This window comes from Ranitomeya variabilis, chromosome 2 (assembly GCF_051348905.1).
Source record: "Ranitomeya variabilis isolate aRanVar5 chromosome 2, aRanVar5.hap1, whole genome shotgun sequence".
NCBI lineage: Eukaryota > Metazoa > Chordata > Amphibia > Anura > Dendrobatidae > Ranitomeya > Ranitomeya variabilis.
Window position 1 is genome coordinate 617,033,581 of NC_135233.1, and position 19,340 is coordinate 617,052,920.

A 19,340-nucleotide genomic window follows, 5' to 3' on the forward strand; every position below is an offset into this window, starting at 1 on the left:
GCCGATGGAAGCATGAAGTGCTCCAAAATCTCCTGATAGCTAGCTGCATTGACCCTGCCCTTGATGAAACACAGTGGACCAACACCAGCAGCTGACATGGCACCCCACACCATCACTGACTGTGGGTACTTGACACTGGACTTCAGGCATTTTGGCATTTCCTTCTCCCCAGTCTTCCTCCAGACTCTGGCACCTTGATTTCCGAATGACATGCAAAATTTGCTTTCATCAGAAAAAAGTACTTGGGACCACTTAGCAACAGTCCAGTGCTGCTTCTCTGTAGCCCAGGTCAGGCGCTTCTGCCGCTGTTTATGGTTCAAAAGTGGCTTTACCTGGGGAATGCGGCACCTGTAGCCCATTTCCTGCACACGCCTGTGCACGGTGGCTCTGGATGTTTCCACACCAGACTCAGTCCACTGCTTCCTCAGGTTCCCCAAGGTCTGGAATCGGTCCTTCTCCACAATCTTCCTCAGGGTCCGGTCACCTCTTCTCGTTGTACAGCGCTTTCTGCCACATTTTTTCCTTCCAACAGACTTACCATTGAGGTGCCTTGATACAGCACTCTGGGAACAGCCTATTTGTTGAGAAATTTCTTTCTGGGTCTTACCCTCTTGCTTGAGGGTGTCAATGATGGCCTTCTTGACATCTGTCAGGTCGCTAGTCTTACCCATGATGGGGGTTTTGAGTAATGAACCAGGCAGGGAGTTTTTAAAAGCCTCAGGTATCTTTTGCATGTGTTTAGAGTTAATTAGTTGATTCATAAGATTAGGGTAATAGGTCATTTAGAGAACCTTTTCTTGATATGCTAATTTATTGAGACAGGTTTTTTGGGTTATCAGGAGTTGTATGCCAAAATCATCAGTATTAAAACAATAAAAGACCTGACAAATTTCAGTTGGTGGATAATGAATCTATAATATATGAAAGTTTAATTGTAATCATTACATTATGGTAAATAATGAAATTTAACACTATATGCTAATTTTTTGAGAAGGACCTGTACAGTCGCTCTTCATGGCAGTGGGATTGTTGTATGCCAGCGCCTCCATCTGCAGGATAATGGTCTGAAAAACAAGACAAAGAAATCAAGGTGTCTCCAAAGTCTGATCCATGGAGGCATCAATGAGCAACGCTCAGGACAGTAGGATGACAGATAGCACTGGACATCTTCAGAGGTCAAGAGAAGTCATGGCATTCAGGAGCCTGGGAGAGCTGAATGGCAGCCACTCTGGGAGCTGTAATGGTGGACATATGGGTTGTCAATTGCCCAGAAACTCATTGTCACTTAGTTATTGAAGACTCGTCCATGTATTTCCCTGTTCTCGTGAATCCAGTTTAAAAAAAAAAATCCCAGAGAGCAGAGCAGAAATTAGACTGGTATTTTTTGGCAATGAATGGGTTAACTCAGCTGCACCTTTAACACAGTGGTCATCTAGGGAAGGATGCAATGCTCTGCAGAGGGTTTAGCACCATGGACAGGGGTCCTGAGGAAGGATCAGCACCATGGACAGCGCAGGAGCTCAGCCAGAACTGCAGGTCATCAAATGTAGAATGATTTAGTTATATACCAGGTAGGGTCTCAGGGCGGAGGACGGGGTTACTGGGGCACCTCAGCAACTCCACAAGGCGATTTGTCTGTCATCCACCCCCTAGAGCAAGGTATAGAGGTTATATTCCAGGTGGGCTCTCAGGGAGGAGGACGGGGTTACTGGAGCACCTCAGCTCCTCCACAAGGTGATCTGACAGTCATCCACCCCCTAGAGCAGGGTATAGAGGTTATATTCCAGGTGGGCTCTCAGGGAGGAGGACGGGGTTACTGGGGTACCTCAGCTCCTCCACAAGGTGATTTGTCTGTCATCCACTCCCTAGAGCAGGGTATAGAGGTTATATTCCAGGTGGGTTTCTCAGGGCGGAGGATGGGGTTACTGGGGTACCTCAGCTCCTCCACAAGGTGATCTGACAGTCATCCACCCCCTAGAGCAGGGTATAGAGGTTATATTCCAGGTGGGTTTCTCAGGGCGGAGGACGGGGTTACTGGGGTACCTCAGCTCCTCCACAAGGTGATTTGTCTGTCATCCACCCCCTAGAGCAGGGTATAGAGGTTATATTCCAGGTGGGTTTCTCAGGGCGGAGGATGGGGTTACTGGGGTACCTCAGCTCCTCCACAAGGTGATCTTACAGTCATCCACCCCCTAGAGCAGGGTATAGAGGTTATATTCTAGGTGGGTTTCTCAGGGCGGAGGATGGGGTTACTGGGGCACCTCAGCTCCTCCACAAGGTGATCTTACAGTCATCCACCCCCTAGAGCAGGGTATAGAGGTTATATTCCAGGTGGGTTTCTCAGGGCAGAGGATGGGGTTACTGGGGCACCTCAGCTCCTCCACAAGGTGATCTTACAGTCATCCACCCCCTAGAGCAGGGTATAGAGGTTATATACCAGGTAGGGCTCTCAGGGAGGAGGACGGGTTTACTGGGGTACCTCAGCTCCTCCACAAGGTGATCTGACAGTCATCCACCCAGTAGAGCAGGGTATAAGGGTTATATCCCAGGTTGGGCTCTCAGGTAAGAGGAAAGAGATCTTTGGGGTCTATCAGCTACTTTGGGCAGATCTACCAATTATTCATCCACTACAGCTTAGTATAGTGATTTTTTTTTTTGCCAGATGTTACTCGGGTAGGAGGAAGGAGATAGCTCTTAAGAGAGTAGACCTGTCAATCATCCACCCATTAGAGCAGGGCACGGAGTTGGGACCATGATATAAGTACTGGATGACAGGGTTTTTCAGCTGTTTCAGAACCTCTTGATGAAACAGCTGTCAATCATCCATTCATTATAGCTGAGTGTATAGGTGTTATATACCAGGCGGGGCTTTCGGATAAGAGGAAGGAGATGATTGGGGTCTATCAGCTGCTTCTGAGAAGATCTCTTGATCAAGTCAGCCACTACAGCAGAGGCTGTGTGATCACCAAGCCCTAACTGAGAGTTACAGTGGCTTGTGAAAGTATTCACCCCCTTGGCATTTTTTGTGTTTTGCTACCTCACAACTTGGAGTTTCCCTGTTTTTTCTTGCATTAGTTCATGTAAAGAACATGCTGACAACTGTGAACATTTGTATTTGTTTTTATTTTGAAGCAAACAGCAAATAGGGCAAAATAACTGAAAACTTCAATGTGCATAATGAATCATCCCCCCAGTACTTTGTGGAGCTTCCTTTTGTGGCAATTATAGCTGCAACTCTTTTTGCATAAGTCTCTCTCAGCTTATCACATCTTGCTACTGGGATTTTTCCCATTCCTCAAGGCAGAACTGCTCCATTTCCTTCAGGTTCGATGTTTCCTCTGGTGAACCGCAATCATCAAGTCTGACCACAGATTCTCAATTGGATTAAGGTCTGGGCTTTGATTAGGCCACTCCAAGACATTTACACTTTTCCCTTTAAACCAATCGAGTGTTGCTTTAGTCCCTGACTTGTTTGAAGATCTCCTTGGTCTTCATGGTGTTGTTTGGAGATCTCCTTGGTCTTTGTGGTGTTGTTTGGAGATCTCCTTGGTCTTCGTTGTGTTATTTGGAGATGTCCTTGGTCTTCATCGTGTTGTTTGGAGATCTCCTTTGTCTTCGTGGTGGTGTTTGGAGATCTCCTTGGTCTTTGTGGTGTTGTTTGGAGATCTCCTTGGTCTTTGTGGTGTTGTTTGGAGATCTCCTTGGTCTTCGTGGTGTTGTTTGGAGATCTCCTTGGTCTTCGTGGTGTTGTTTGGAGATCTCCTTGGTCTTTGTGGTGTTGTTTGGAGATCTCCTTGGTCTTCGTTGTGTTGTTTGGAGATCTCCTTGGTCTTCGTGGTGTTGTTTGGAGATCTCCTTGGTCTTCGTGGTGTTGTTTGGAGATCTCCTTGGTCTTCATGGTGTTTGCTTAGCGGTGCCTCTTGTGAATAGCGTTTCAGCCTCTGTGGCCTTTCAGAAATGGTAAAGTGTAAATACTGACAGACATGTGACATTAGATTGCACACAAGCGGACGTCCTGTCACTAAGCATGTGACTTATGAAGGGAATCGCTTGCACTTATCACTTCACCAACTTGGGCTATTTAGTGCTGATGCATCACACACAAATCGGATTACAAAAATATTTAAACACAGGTTGTAATGTAACAAAATAGGTAAGAAGCAAAGGGGGTGAATAATTTTGCAAGCCACTGTATGTCACAAGTGTGCAGGCAGCATGACGATCTGCTGGAATCCTGCATGTGATCCAGTGCACTCTTGTATTCCCCATACTCAGTGCTCAGTAGCATACCCACACACATAATGTGCTCTTTCAGTCGTACAGATTAGCCCCCTGCAGTCTCGGTAGTGACCCCCTGATTGAGCATGCTAGTGGGAGGGGGTGAGGACTCTGCGCTCCTATAGGCTGTTGCGCAGAGGAGAACCATCAGCTGGTGTGAAGCCCCCTTATAACTGTCAGCGCAGATCATCAGGACGGAGAGAGGGAGCGCTGGAGGCAGCAGGCAGCAGCTCCGACCCTGCCCAGCGAGAGGAGCCACGGACAGGTAAGGCACATTGACTTTCCTTCAGTCCCAGCGCCTTTCCCCGTCCTACAGGATTCATCACCTCCATCATCCACTTCCTCTTTCCGCAGCAGTTGTTCGGTGCTTGGGTGTTGGGGAGTTTTGCACAACGTTCAGTTTTGCACTTTTTAATTGAATCAATTTTTTATGATCCTTCTCCGCATTCACATTTGCTTCACATAGAGAGATTTGAATAGAAAACCTCTCGACCTGGTAATGATTTCTGCTGTCTCCCCCTCCACCCATCACGCTGCTTTATGGAAATTGTTTTATGCCCTCGCTGTGATAAAATGCAAGGCTTCTGCGTATTCTACAACATTGTGGGGGGAAAGGAAACATCGGGGTCCGTGTGCCGGAATGGGATTCATCCCTCCATGCCCTGCAGACAAGCAACAGGCTCTGTCCTGCCTGGAAAGAGAGGACTCGGCTTATACTGGGACGGGGTAGACTTGTGATGGGACCATTTTACCCAACTTCCTCCATTAATACAGAGTCAGACCCAATCATTATAGGACTGGGAAGAAAAATAATACACAAAGGCAACCTTTCTCTGACTGTGTGATCCTGTAGTCGGAATATTGTCAACTAAGAGCCTCCATTACTTGTGGGTGAAGTGATCTAAGTCCCCTAATGCCCCCGAACATTCAATGCCCAGATAAGAATATTCACAGAATGCGTTCATTCATTGGAGACAGTTCAGACACATCTGAGGGAATGCCTGTTCTTCTCTGTGTAGTTCACTAAGTGACGGAGTCGGAGAAGATACAGAGGATTCCAGTCTTTCCTTCCCTCCTTCTCCCATTTCACAAGAGGCGGCTGATATTCTCTTATTGAGCAGCTTTACTAATGCAGACCTCCTCAAAGATGTTCTGCAGCTGCCAGATGACTAACAATTGCGTAGTGTCAGTAGTTACATGAGTCATCCCCGGATTCCCCAAGTAGCATGCATTTCAATAAGGGGACAAGTGGAAGCCAGAGAATCCAGGCACTGCTTATCTCCATGGATGACATCCAGCCTTTTGGATCCTTATTTCCACCCAAATCAAGAGGTGGCGCAATAGAGGTGGTCTTTGTACCTGGACGCTACAGGGGGTCCCTCTGCCACATATGAGACCAACACTAGAAATGTTATTGTCATCAGAAACATCACAGAAAAGTCCGTCCTCGCTCGGTGCTTTGGTTTCTGCAGCATTTTTTAATCCACCACGTGTATTTGCAATTGTCTGTTTCATCCTTGATTTGTATCACTGCATGCAGCTTCGTGTTGAATGGTGGCGCTAGCCAAATACTAGACTTAAAGGGTTTTTCTAGTCTCAGAAAATCCCTGTCTCCTGGCTTCAATTAAAAAAAATAAATACCCTCCCCAGGTCCAATGCTTAGTCTTTGCTGCTGCACTCTGTGCATGTGTACTATGTCTACAGCGCTGACGCCCCGTCAACAGCTAATCAATGGGCTTAGTGACCCTGAGCAACTAATACCGTCAACTCCAGCAGAGCTGCTGAGCTCCCTGATTGTCTGCAGTGCTGACGACAATAATAGGCACCAATAGGCAATTAATCAATTGCAACTATTTACATTTTAGCGACATATGTGACTTTTTGCTCTAGAAAGTTGAACAAAAAAAAAAAAGAAACTGACAAAAATAAAGATTTTTCCTGTTGTGCAAAAATCATGAACCAGGTGCTCCATTTTGAAGAATTTGGTGCAACAAATGACAAATATCACAAGGAAAAGTGAGTTAAAGAAAAAAAATCACAAATGGTGAATCAGTCTCCACATGTTAGATTGTCTGATGCCAACACCATACCGCAGTGCCCTGTGGCCCTCATCCTCGATCTTGGTAGAACCAGCTCTGTTAATCCTAAGCTTCCTGGTTCATAAATTTACTGTGCTGACACGTATGCTTGTGAAAGTCACAAGAGGACCATGTCTATCATAAGACTTTTGAGAGACCCAATCAAGTTAAGCAGTCTATGAAAACAGAACATTTTTGGTTTTCAATAAAAAAATGTCTATCCCAATGCGCTAATCCCTCATTATAAAGAAGCGAGATCTTCCTGCCCACCAAATTGGTGAGCCATTGCAAACAATAGCCTATGCACTTGCTTTTTATCTTGCAAGAATCCCTGAGCTTCCCTGATTCTGACTCTCTTTTCCGGTTTGCACTGCGTCGCTCCATTGCAGAGAAGATACTCACATTTGTATCTTTTGGAGCGCAGTATAGGAAATCTCTGCTTGTAGTGCTTTTCTTCAGCGTCTTCTCCGGTGGTGTATGGTTTTATCCATTTCTCCCAGATGCTGCCAATTACAGCTCCGAAGTGTTTTAGACTGCTAGATCAGCTGTCAATCTGCAATTCTCAGCCTCTTGGAGGGAGAAGTAAAAGTGCACACCACCGGAGATGACTGAAGAAATGCCCAGTTGCACTACAAGCTGAGATTTCCCATACTGTGATCCAAAAGATATAAATGTGAATATCTCTGCAATGGAGCCACGCAGAGCAAAACGGAAAAGAACAGCAGAATCAGTGTAGCTCAGGGATTTTTGCAAGCTATTTAACTCAGTTGTTTTGAGCAAGTGACATCAACACGCGTCTTGACCATGAGTGGAGAAGCGGAGATGAGAAGACTTGTCTCAAAGCAGTTTTCCTAACCTAAACCACAGAGAGATGAGGATGAGTTGAAAGATCGCTAATTTGCAAGCACATGGTCCTGACATTTAGCATGTCTTCGTTGCCTTCAGCATTGGGGCTGTCAGGAGCTGAGTCAGGCGAGGCGCTGCTCTGAAGCGGTGCTTAATTAACTGGAGCCGAGTTAAGTGACACAGTCACCGCGCACAGGTAGGAAACTTGTCATGAGGCCGCCAGTCAAAGCCTGTTAAAGTATTTATGAAGCGATATGTCATCAGAGAGTCTGGAGAATGAGCCCGGATGGACGGCCATGCCGGTGAAAATCAATGGTGTTTGTGTTAAAGAGCAATGATTGAAACCTTGGAATCGATGCTGCTACCGTATTTCTGCCGCAAATGTGAGATTTCCACTCATGTCAAGTATCACACACCATAAAACCATGACCTGTAGATGGAAGACCCTCGGCCGTCCTCGTGAGTCTAAGAGGAATCTTCAATTTTAAAAGGTTTTCCGGATCCTTGTATAATAAAAAGGAGCTAATTATACTTTCAATCGATTGTCATTTTAAAGATCTCTGTAACTGAATGGAAATAACAAAAAAAAAGTACTTTGCATTATATTATATGTCCAATAGTTTTACCAGCTCAGGTTGGGATAATCGTCTTTGATGTAAGCTGCCTGGATCCTAGACGTCTTATCTGCACCGATACATTGTAACAAAGTAATTACCAGGAGAAAGAAATGTTCTGCTGATGTAATTCTTTAGCTCATCAGGAGGCTCTGGATGAACGGGGTCATGAATCTGAGCCGGAGTAATTCTTCATTATCAGCGATACTACATCCATGGAGCTTCTACTATCGGCCTTTATACTGTCTGTTTTCTACCAACTTGGCCAACGGTCGGCAACTCTGCCCCTGGCACATGTTTGCCCAGCTGCGGTAAGGTGTTGGGTCCAGCTGGTGTAGGGGTCTTGAAGGTATTGCAGGTGTTATCATAACGCACAGTGGGGTATTTCTGCATCACAAGCGATGCATTATCACCCCAGGAAAGAAATGTCATTGTTGCAGCCTGAGAGTTAACTGGAAAGCAGCAACTTTTGAACAAATGTCAATGGAAATTATTTCTGCTGTCTCTCTAGTGCCCCCTACAGGTAGTGAGCAGTGGTCGGTGGGTAACCTACGATTGGCGCAGCTTTTGGAAGGCTGGTATCTTCTAGTGGCATCACAGCCTCTATATTATTGGACCCATTTTGGCTTCCCTGCTTTAACCCCTTGTAGTCCACAATGCAGACAGCTCATGAAGGGCTAGATAAGATCTAATGTGCGGATCACCGTGTCTTCTCGCCGCAGACGGACGTATTGGGATCTCATCCCAGATCGGTGTGGAAGATTCTTTGTATGAAATACACATTATGTCACCATCGAAGAAAATAAAGAAAAAAACAAGATAAAATGGGAGAGAAGCTTCCTCCTAACATATAATTCCATATTTCATGTTCGCCGACCGCTGTGTGACAAAACTGCGCCAACCCGTAAACAAAAGGGGATTATCTGCTGACGAGCCGCGGTGCTGCGGTGGATGTGGACTGAGTGTGTGGCTGCAGCCAGCATGTTATGAAGAGTGAAGCTCTTGGTACGAACACTTTTCCTGGACCCACCATATTCTGCCATTTGAGATTACATCTCATTGTATAGGTTCTTACTAAGAGGCTTTTCCTGTGTCCAGGGGTGTACATAGAAATCATGGGGCCCCATAGCAGAAGTTTTTATAACAAAACCTTAATATTCAGCAGGGTCACAGAAGAGCATATTTCACAACTTTGCAGCCTTTACAAAATAATTTTCCTCCTATATAGTCCTCCATACAGTATTATGGGCACCACATAGTCCTCCATACAGTATTATGGTCACCACATAGTCCTCCATACAGTATTATGGGCACCACATAGTCCTCCATACTGTATAACGGGCCCCATATAGTCCTCCATACAGTATTATGGGACCCATATAGTCCTCCATACAGTATAATGGGCCCCATATAGTCCTCCATTCAGTATTATGGGCACCGCATAGTTCTCCATACAGTATGAGCCCCATATAGTCCTCCATACAGTATAATGGGCCACATATAGTCCTCCATATAGTATTATGGGCACTGCATAGTCCTCCATACAGTATAGTGAGCCCCATATAGTCCTCCATACAGTATTAGGAGCACCGCATAGTCCTCCATACAGTATAATGAGCCCCATATAGTCCTCCATACAGTATAATGGGCCCCATATAGTTCTCCATACAGTATAATGGGCCGCACATAGTACATTCTCTGGTTTTCTGACCCTCTGCACTGCTCATCACAGAGGGCGCTCTATATTAACGTCATTGCGTCATCTGAGCTGAGACGTCACACAGCTCAGACACAGAGGGGGAATGATGGGAGAGGGAGTGTCAGCGTACGGCTCCCTCTCCCATCATTGCCTTCAACTGTATTGGAATCCAGGATGCCAAAACAGTTGAATGTGCAATGTGGGGAGGATTGTGGGGGCGACTCACGTGCCCCATAGCTGCCACGTGGTCTGTCACCATTGGCAGAACACCACTGCCCGAGTCCTTTCTATATAGTATAATCTGTGTGACTGATATCATAGGTCAGTGTTACCCAAGTTCGGTCCTCAAGAGCCACCAACGGGTCATGTTTTCATGATTTCCTTAGTATTACCCAGGTGAGAATTCCATCATCTAGACAGGCAACAATTCCATCACCTGAGCCATACTAAGGAAATCCAGAAAACACGACCTGTTGGTGGCTCTTGAGGACCGGAGTTGGGGAACACTGTCATAGGTCATGGCGTAGTTCCGTGATCCTATGGCTCTACATACTTTGATAAGGTAATTTTTAAACCTTCAAGGACTTGAAAGGAGCTACCAGCTCCCCCATGATGCCGTCTCCTCTTTGCTGCTTGTGGGGACATGGTGGCCGTCCACAACGATTCACTTTTACGTTTTCGTGAGACATCTAATGTTTTCCTACCTTGTCCTAGACATTATGTGACACTTTTCGGCAGAAGAGATCCTTATTCTTTCCCATATTGCTTGAATCCTGTGACTCGTTAATAATGTGTATCGTTCTTCTTAAGGAGCTTTCCTTTCATTGGGCACGTGGGAAACTAATTTTCACAGGTGTCCGAGATTGATGTCAGTGATCCAAAGACCCCAAGACACAAACCGTCAAGGAGGTTATGGGGAAAACAAAAAATGACATCTTTATGACGCATATGAGTAAATACAATATGTATAATAATTTGGAACGTGGTGTAGTTGGGGCCCTTTGGTGGTTTAACATTGGGGCCCATAAGCTTCATGTTAGAAGGAAACGTCTTTGACTCCAGAACTTTAACGATCTGGACCCTGAGCTGCAGCCGCATCTGTCAGGTACAATCCTGCACATTGCAATAATTCATCTAATGGGAGATACTATGTAAAGTACCCTGAATACTCACTCTTGGAATCGGTATTACCATAGGGTGAAGTGTAGATGTAGGAATGGGATTGATGTATAATGGAGACATATAACTTCAAGGGAAGAGAATGGCTTAATTTGGAAAGAAAGATCCATATGAGAGCGATCTTTGGATTCAATAAGAATAAACCCATCAACCGGGGAGAAGCTCGGGACAAGATGGACAATGACGGCTCGATATAGGAACAAAGAGGCACCATATGCATCCTGTCTGTCCTATAGGGTACTGTTTGTTCTATGGTGGTGACTATTGTCCAGGGTCACTGAGTCTAATATGTAACCATGACGAAAACCTGCACAATGCAGTGTAAGGGTTAACTGTAGGTGTAGAAAATAAATCTATAAATGGTGAAGTGTCCGGATTCTAAGAGACTCATCGATAGTAATAATTCACTCAAGTGACGAGCGTCCTCACTGACCCAGAATAATATCAGGTCTTCTCCCCAGTCCGTACGCTGCGTGAAGCCTGACACAGCTGCAAATATCCCAGATGTGGAGGAAAACAATTGTATCTTCAGTAGCACAAGTGATGACTGTTATGTCACACCCAGAACTGTTCTCAGAACTGCTCGTTGCCCTTGGAAACAGACTACAATGTATCTGTAGTCAGACATGTGACCCAATGGCTGAGAGCTATGGAGGATCTAAGCTGCCATCAGGCATTGAAGCAAGTAGAAGAATAACGTAAATGTGGCTTTGGATGTCACTGGAGCTTAGGACACGCTGCGGCTTTGGATGTCACTGGAGCTTAAGACACGCTGCAGCTTTGGATATCCCTGAGCTTAGGACACGCTGCGGCTTTGGATGTCTCTGGAGCTTAGGACACGCTGAGGCTTTGGATATCTCTGGAGCTTAGGACACGCTGCGGCTTTGGATGTCACTGGAGCTTAAGACACGCTGCAGCTTTGGATATCCCTGAGCTTAGGACACGCTGCGGCTTTGGATGTCACTGGAGCTTAGGACACGATGCGGCTTTGGATGTTACTGAACCTAAGGACACGCTGCGGCTTGGATGTCTCTGGAGCTTAAGACATGCCTCAGCTTTGGATATCCCTGAGCTTAGGACACGCTGCGGCTTTGGATGTCACTGGAGCTTAGGACATGCTGCGGCTTTGGATGTCACTAGAGCTTAGGACACACTGCGGCTTTGGATGTCACTGGAGCTTAGGACACGCTGCGGCTTTGGATGTCTCTGGAGCTTAAGACACGCTGCAGCTTTGGATATCCCTGAGCTTAGGACACGCTGCAGCTTTGGATATCCCTGAGCTTAGGACACGCTGCGGCTTTGGATGTCACTGGAGCTTAGGACACGCTGCAGCTTTGGGTATCCCTGAGCTTAAGACACGCTGCGGCTTTGGATGTCACTGGAGCTTAGGACACGCTGCGGCTTTGGATGTTACTGAAGCTTAGGACACACTGGCTTTGGATGTTACTGGAGCTTAGGACACGCTGCGGGTTTGGATGTCACTGGAGCTAAGGACACGCTGCAGCTTTGGATGTCTCTGGAGCTTAGGACACGCTGCGGCTTTGGATGTCACTAGAGCTTAGGACACACTGCAGGTTTGGATGTCACTGGAGCTTAGGACACGCTGCGGCTTTGGATGTCACTAGAGCTTAGGACACGCTGCAGGTTTGGATGTCACTGGAGCTTGGGACACTGCTGCTTTGGATATGACTGGAGCTTAGGACACGCTGCAGGTTTGGATGTCACTGGAGCTTAGGACACGCAGCAGGTTTGGATGTCACTGGAGCTTGGGACACAATGCTGCTTTGGATATGACTGGAGCTTAGGACACGCTGCAGGTTTGGATGTGCCTGGAGCTTGGGACACAATGCTGCTTTGGATATGACTGGAGCTTAGGACACGCTGCAGGTTTGGATGTCACTGGAGCTTAGGACACGCAGCAGGTTTGGATGTCACTGGAGCTTGGGACACAATGCTGCTTTGGATATGACTGGAGCTTAGGACACGCTGCAGGTTTGGATGTCACTGGAGCTTAGGACACGCAGCAGGTTTGGATGTCACTGGAGCTTGGGACACAATGCTGCCTTGGATATGACTGGAGCTTAGGACACGCTGCAGGTTTGGATGTTACTGGAGTTTAGGAAATGCTGTGGCTTTGGATGTCACTGGAGCTTAGGACATGCTGTGGCTTTGGATGTGTCTGGAGCTTAGGGCACACTGTGGCTTTGGATGTCACTGGAGCTTAGGACACGCTGCGGCTTTGGATGTCTCTGGAGCTTAGGACATGCTGTGGCTTTGGATGTCTCTGGAGCCTAGGACACGCTGCGGCTTTGGATGTCTCTGGAGCCTAGCACACGCTGCGGCTTTGGATGTCACTGGAGCTAAGGACACGCAGTAGGTTTGGATGTCACTGGAGCTTGGGACACAATGCTGCTTTGGATATGACTGGAGCTTAGGACACGCTGCAGGTTTGGATGTCACTGGAGCTTAGGACACGCTGCGGCTTTGGATGTTACTGGAGTTTAGGAAATGCTGTGGCTTTGGATGTCACTGGAGCTTAGGACATGCTGTGGCTTTGGATATGTCTGGAGCTTAGGACACGCTGCAGGTTTGGATGTCACTGGAGCTTAGGACACGCTGCGGCTTTGGATGTCACTGGAGCTTAGGACATGCTGTGGCTTTGGATATGTCTGGAGCTTAGGGCACGCTGCGGCTTTGGATGTCACTGGAGCTTAGGACACACTGCGGCTTTGGATGTCACTGGAGCCTAGCACACACTGCGGCTTTGGATGTCTCTGGAGCCTAGGACACGCTGCGGCTTTGGATGTCACTGGAGCTTAGGACACGCAGCAGGTTTGGATGTCACTGGAGCTTGGGACACAATGCTGCTTTGGATATCACTGGAGCTTAGGACACGCTGCAGCTTTGGATGTCTCTGGAGCTTAGAACATGCTGTGGCTTTGGATATCACTGGAGCTTAGGACAAGCTGCAGCTTTGGATGTCTCTGGAGCTTAGGACACGCTGCAGGTTTGGATGTCGCTGGAGCTAAGGACACACTATGGCTTTGGATGTCTCTGGAGCTTAGGACAAGCTGCAGCTTTGGATGTCACTGGAGGTTAGGACATGCTTTGGCTTTGGATGTCACTGGAGCTTAGGACGCGCTGCGGCTTTGGATAACAATGCTTTATATGTGGAATTTTGCTGTAAAATATTGCACTTTAAAAATTAATTTGTTCCTGTTTTTATATCATAACCGTACAACCTGCAGTTATGCAATATTAATGTTATCAGATCTGCAAATCCTTAAAGGTATACTCCAGGAAAGGTTTAGCACAGGGCTTAAAGGGGCAGTACGTGATCATACCTGGTCTGTGAATTAATGAATTAATGAATGGAGCGGGCACCCCACATGAACATCTCTGCACCGTTCAGTAAGTGGCTGCAGATCTCTTCTCTTGGATTCCCAAGCAGCAATCTAAGGATTGGTGGGGGTCCCAGTGGTGGTCAGACCACCAGCGATCAACAAGTAATCCCTACCTGTTAATACTTGTATTCCCTTTGACTTAACAATTCTGGAGGATCTTTTCTTAAAACATTGGATTGTGCCATCCCTCTGTTATTCCGTCTGGAAATGTATGAATAACTGGGCGCCACTATTGGGTTTGTCAATAGGATTTGTCCCTGCACACCCTGTCGCTATCAGTACTGATCGTGTGTGAAGGGACAGATCCTCCTGTCAAAGAGATCAGGCATTTCCAGGAGGAATAACAGAGGGACAGCGCAGAGGTCTAAGAAAAAAATTATTCAGAATTGTTATTTCATAAGAAGTACAATTTGTTAAAATAGATCAGAGAGGAGAATAGATAGTAACTTTTTTACACTTTGAGACACTGTTCCTTACTTTCCCCCCACACAGAAAATGATAAAATTGAGATTTATTTGATTTATTTGGTGTTTCGTCATTTTTTCTTGTGTCATTACATGTTATATAACTTTGGGTTAAATCTTTCTCTGTATCTTCAATTCATTCCAGATTTGGGCCAATAAATATTTTGATTTTTCCCCTTTCCAGGTGTTGACTTTGAGGATCGCTATGTCCGTCCCATCCATCTGCCAGGACTCGCCATGACAAGGCCGTTCTCCCGTTCTGACCCCGAGCCCGCCATGGAGGTAGCGTCGTAGGTCAGTCTTGAGAATCAAGTGTCCATTAGTTTACAACATGGAGAACAGCAGCAAATTCGACAGCCCAACCAACATCTCCTTGGCCAATAAGGACTTGGTTTCCAGCATGATCGAGTACAAAGCCATCTCCGTCTTTCTTGTCCTGCTGATTTGTGGCGTTGGTATAATAGGGAACATTATGGTGGTCCTGGTCGTCTTCATAACCCGGGACATGAGAACCCCGACCAATTGTTATTTGGTCAGCCTGGCGGTGGCTGACTTGATGGTCCTGGTGGCGGCTGGACTGCCCAACGTGTCAGACAGCCTGGCAGGAACGTGGATCTACGGGCACGCGGGATGCCTGGGGATCACCTACTTCCAGTATTTGGGGATCAACGCTTCGTCCTGCTCCATCACAGCCTTCACCATAGAGAGGTGAGTCCATACCTGACGTGTGAGACAAGTGGGTGGATCCCAATTGTCTCATACTATGTTCTTCCAGGTCGGTGATCTCCAACTCCCATCATGCGCTACCAGGGGTCAGCAACCTGCATCCCTCCTATCATGCCTTGGCTACTCAAGATGCTGACCCCTGTGGACAATCCCCAGTTCTGATTTAGATTTAAAGGGGTTTTCCAGAAATTTACACTTAATGGCTTCATTAAAAGACAGCGATGAGTGATATCCTATGTTTTATCGTCCCTCTATAGGTACATCGCCATCTGCCACCCGATAAAAGCGCAGACAGTTTGCACGGTGTCCCGCGCCAAGCGCATCATTGCCATCGTCTGGTTCTTCACCTGCATTTACTGCATGCTGTGGTTCTTCCTTGTGGATATTCAGGTGAACAAGGACCAACAAGTGGAATGTGGCTACAAGGTCTCCCGCAACCTCTACCTGCCCATATACTTCACAGACTTTGCCATCTTTTACGTCATCCCGCTGTTCGTGGCCACCATCTTGTATGGGCTTATTGGTCGGATCTTGTTTCTCAGTCCGATCCCCAATCACCCGGAGAGCACCATGGAAAGATGGCGGGAGAAAAGCAGCAAGGAGAAGAACGGGACCGAATCAGACAGCGGCAAGACGAACCATCGTAATCGACCTAAAGGGGCGCTGTCCTCGAGGAAACAGGTACGTCCTAAACTTATAGGCAGAAATGGTCGCTCATTCTTCAGAACGTCATGGTGTAGGATACGATCATGGTGCGTTCTACGTGATGGCCGGAGGTCTGCATTATATGTCTGCTCCTTGGGAGGACTGTGCATTAGTCTTAGGCAGGCGTGGAAACAATCGAATAGAAGTGACCTTTTCATAACTTTTCTTCTGCAAATATCAAAGTTCCTTCATTGTTTGATTTCCCGTCCGCCGTCGATCCTTTGTCCGCTTGTTGCTTTCCTAATTTTCCCCGTTATGTGGACGCCTCCCATGAGGACCTCGCAGGAATATTCATCAGGTTTTTGTTCTTTCTTTCGCCTCGTTATTGCTGTGTGATAATCGCAGATCGGGACGATGGCCTTTTCCTGCATACAATTACCATTTGTGAGTCACAATCAGTCATTGGAGGCCATGAATATGGATGAGGTGCAATATTGGATATTATTCTGTCATTGTTATGGGCGCCTGATCCGTCTTTAATGTCAGACCCTGGCCGGGATGGAAACTTTTTATAATGTCAAGACAATTTCTACTCAGGGAATGCAGAGCGGTAGAGCCACAAGTGATTGACTCATAAAGTGGCAAATTACCAGCGATAATGGGGTGGACGCGTCATTTCTGGGGATAATTGTACAATTAAGGAGAACTTCCTGCACTAAACTCCCTAATTACCCTTTCACATATTTTACCAATGTCCATTTACCCCCAATCAACCTCCAGTATATAATTTCAAATTGTGAGCAAGAGTCTGAAGAGACACAGGTGTAAGGCACAGAAGAGGATGAGACTGTCCGCAGCTGTTGCAGGACCTCGCTGGTGCTCAGCAATCTTCAGCCCCCTGAAATAAAGTGCTCACTAAAGCACTACTCTCCCCAGATCCATAGAGCCCATGTTTAGAGGAGGTCAGCACCAGGACGGACATCAATGTGGTAGTTATTGGGGTGAAGGAGTCGTCCTTTAAGACATCCATGTGCCGTAATAGAGCGTCCTGACTTCTCCATTAATCGTCCAGCGCGCGTCCACCATGCTCGTCAATAAGATGTCAGCCTCCCATCGTGTGGGGACGTTTCCATCGAGGAGCGCGCGTCGCGCTCACATCCTGTCCTCATCTCTAATTAACAAGCTCCATTACAGTGGAGTTGGCTGCCATTGATTTCTGCTCCTATGCTGCATTTTGTATTGGAGCCCAGCAAGGTCGTCCCCATTATTTCCACCAGGGTAAACCATTGACTTTTCGGAAATAATAAACTGGAATGATACAATGGAAGTTCCAGCTCCTGAAAGTAGACGGCTGCCAGCAGCGAGACACTGGCCCCTCCAAGCAACCAGTAATGTGGATTAAATGGGTCATGTGAGGTTCACAAAGAGCCACACGTCTTCTCCCAGGGTCGGTCCCACTGTGTGACATGGCCAGGGTGTAACACATACATGGCGAAAATAGCAGAACTGTCACTGCTGAGCGCGGCCCGGGGTGTGGGCGGCACGAAGCGGCCCAGAGCTTCCCTGATTACCCCCCACATTGCTTCATTGCTTCTGCAGTTATTATATCCTCCAAACATATCCAGAGCTGTTTGCAAAAAATGCTTGGGAAAGGACAGTGAGGTAGCTTAAAGGGGAATGTGTCGGCAGAAAATGGGCATGTTCTGGAATGTGCAGACAGAAGGAGAAGGAGAGCTGTGACATCACCTATTGTGAATGGTGGATCCTGTGTTATCTACTGTATATAGAGGTGTTATCAGTCATTGTACAGGAGGACGTGAGCTGGGACATCACCTATTGTGAATGGTGGATTCTGTGTTATCTACTGTATATAGAGGTGTTATCAGTCATTGTACAGGAGGAGGAGGTGAGCTGTGACATCACCTATTGTGAATGGTGGATCCTGTGTTATCTACTGTATATAGAGGTGTTATCAGACATTGTACAGGAGGGCAGGGGAGCTGTGACATCACCTATTGTGAATGGTGGATCCTGTGTTATCTATTGTATATAGAGGTGTTATCAGTCATTGTACAGGAGGAGGAGGTGAGCTGTGACGTCACCTATTGTGAATGGTGGATCCTGTGTTATCTACTGTATATAGGGGTGTTATCTGTTATGATCTGGTGGCCAAAGAGCAGCATGGGACGTACTCTGGAGAAGGTGGTACCTGTACTGACCGCAGACCCTGAACCTAACACCGCAACTAGAAGTAGCCGTGGAATGTACCTAGCGCTCCCTAGACATCTCGACACAGCCGGAGGACTAATTACCCCTAGAGATAGAAAAGGGAAAACTATCTTGCCTCAGAGAAAATCCCCAAATAACAGGCAGCCCCCCACAAATATTGACTGTGAGAGGAGAGGGAAAAAACATATACAGACTGAAATGAGAATTTAGCAAAGGAGGCCACTTCTAGCTAAATAGAAAGGACAGGACAGAGTACTATGTGGTCAGTATTAAAACACTAGAAAATATCCACCACAGCTAACTAAAGACATGGAGGGTATATCTGCATCTCCAGAGATACCAGCTTGGCTAAACAAATCCTTATACAGACCAAGCTGGACAAGACAAAACATGGAAAATAACTGAACAACAAGACCACAGCATGTGGACAGCAAAATCAAGGCCAGAACTTATCTTTGTTGAAAAGAACTGCAAAGCAGAAGAGACCAGGCAGGGATGTGAATCCTCCAGGAACAATGGACAACTGGCACTGACTAAAGGGTGAAGCAAGACTAAATAGCCCTGTCCAAATTGCAAAAAGTGGAAACACCTGATAAATGCTGTGATTCAGAGACAGCAGCGCTACCACTTACAACCACCGGAGGGAGCCCAAGAGCAGAATTCACAACAGTACCCCCCCCTTGAGGAGGGGTCACCGAACCCTCACCAGAGCCCCCAGGCCGATCCGGACGAGCCAAATGAAAGGCACGAACCAAATCATCAGCATGAACATCGGAGGCAACAACCCAAGAATTATCCTCCTGGCCATAACCCTTCCATTTGACAAGATACTGAAGCCTCCGCCTCGAAAAACGATAATCCAAAATCTTCTCAACCACATACTCCAACTCCCCATCAATCAACACCTGGGCAGGAGGATCAACAGAGGGAACAACAGGCACCACATATTTCCGCAACAAAGATCTATGAAAAACATTATGGATGGAAAAAGAGGCTGGAAGGGCCAAACGAAAAGACACTTGATTGATAATCTCAGAAATCCTATAAGGGCCAATAAACCGAGGCTTAAACTTAGGGGAAGAAACCTTCATAGGGACATGACGGGAAGACAACCTGACCAAATCCCCAACCCGAAGCCGGGAACCAACACAGTGACGACGGTTAGCAAAACGCTGAGC

The 19,340-nt window shown here is 46.8% G+C and overlaps 1 protein-coding gene across 2 annotated transcripts in view; it reads left to right on the top strand.

Moving 5' to 3' along the window:
* LOC143807360 (thyrotropin-releasing hormone receptor-like) overlaps nt 1-19,340 on the top strand; it is an 88,298-nt gene that overhangs the window by 20,027 nt on the left and 48,931 nt on the right. Inside the window, exons 1-3 of one of the 2 annotated variants that reach the window (XM_077288807.1) lie at nt 4,467-4,543; nt 14,747-15,270; nt 15,546-15,969. In XM_077288807.1, the coding sequence (XP_077144922.1) occupies nt 14,894-15,270; nt 15,546-15,969 (801 nt within the window). In that variant the 5' untranslated portion in view covers nt 4,467-4,543; nt 14,747-14,893. Of the gene's footprint in view, nt 1-4,466; nt 4,544-14,746; nt 15,271-15,545; nt 15,970-19,340 lie in introns of those variants that run through there. The other variant, XM_077288808.1, reaches the window with a different exon arrangement.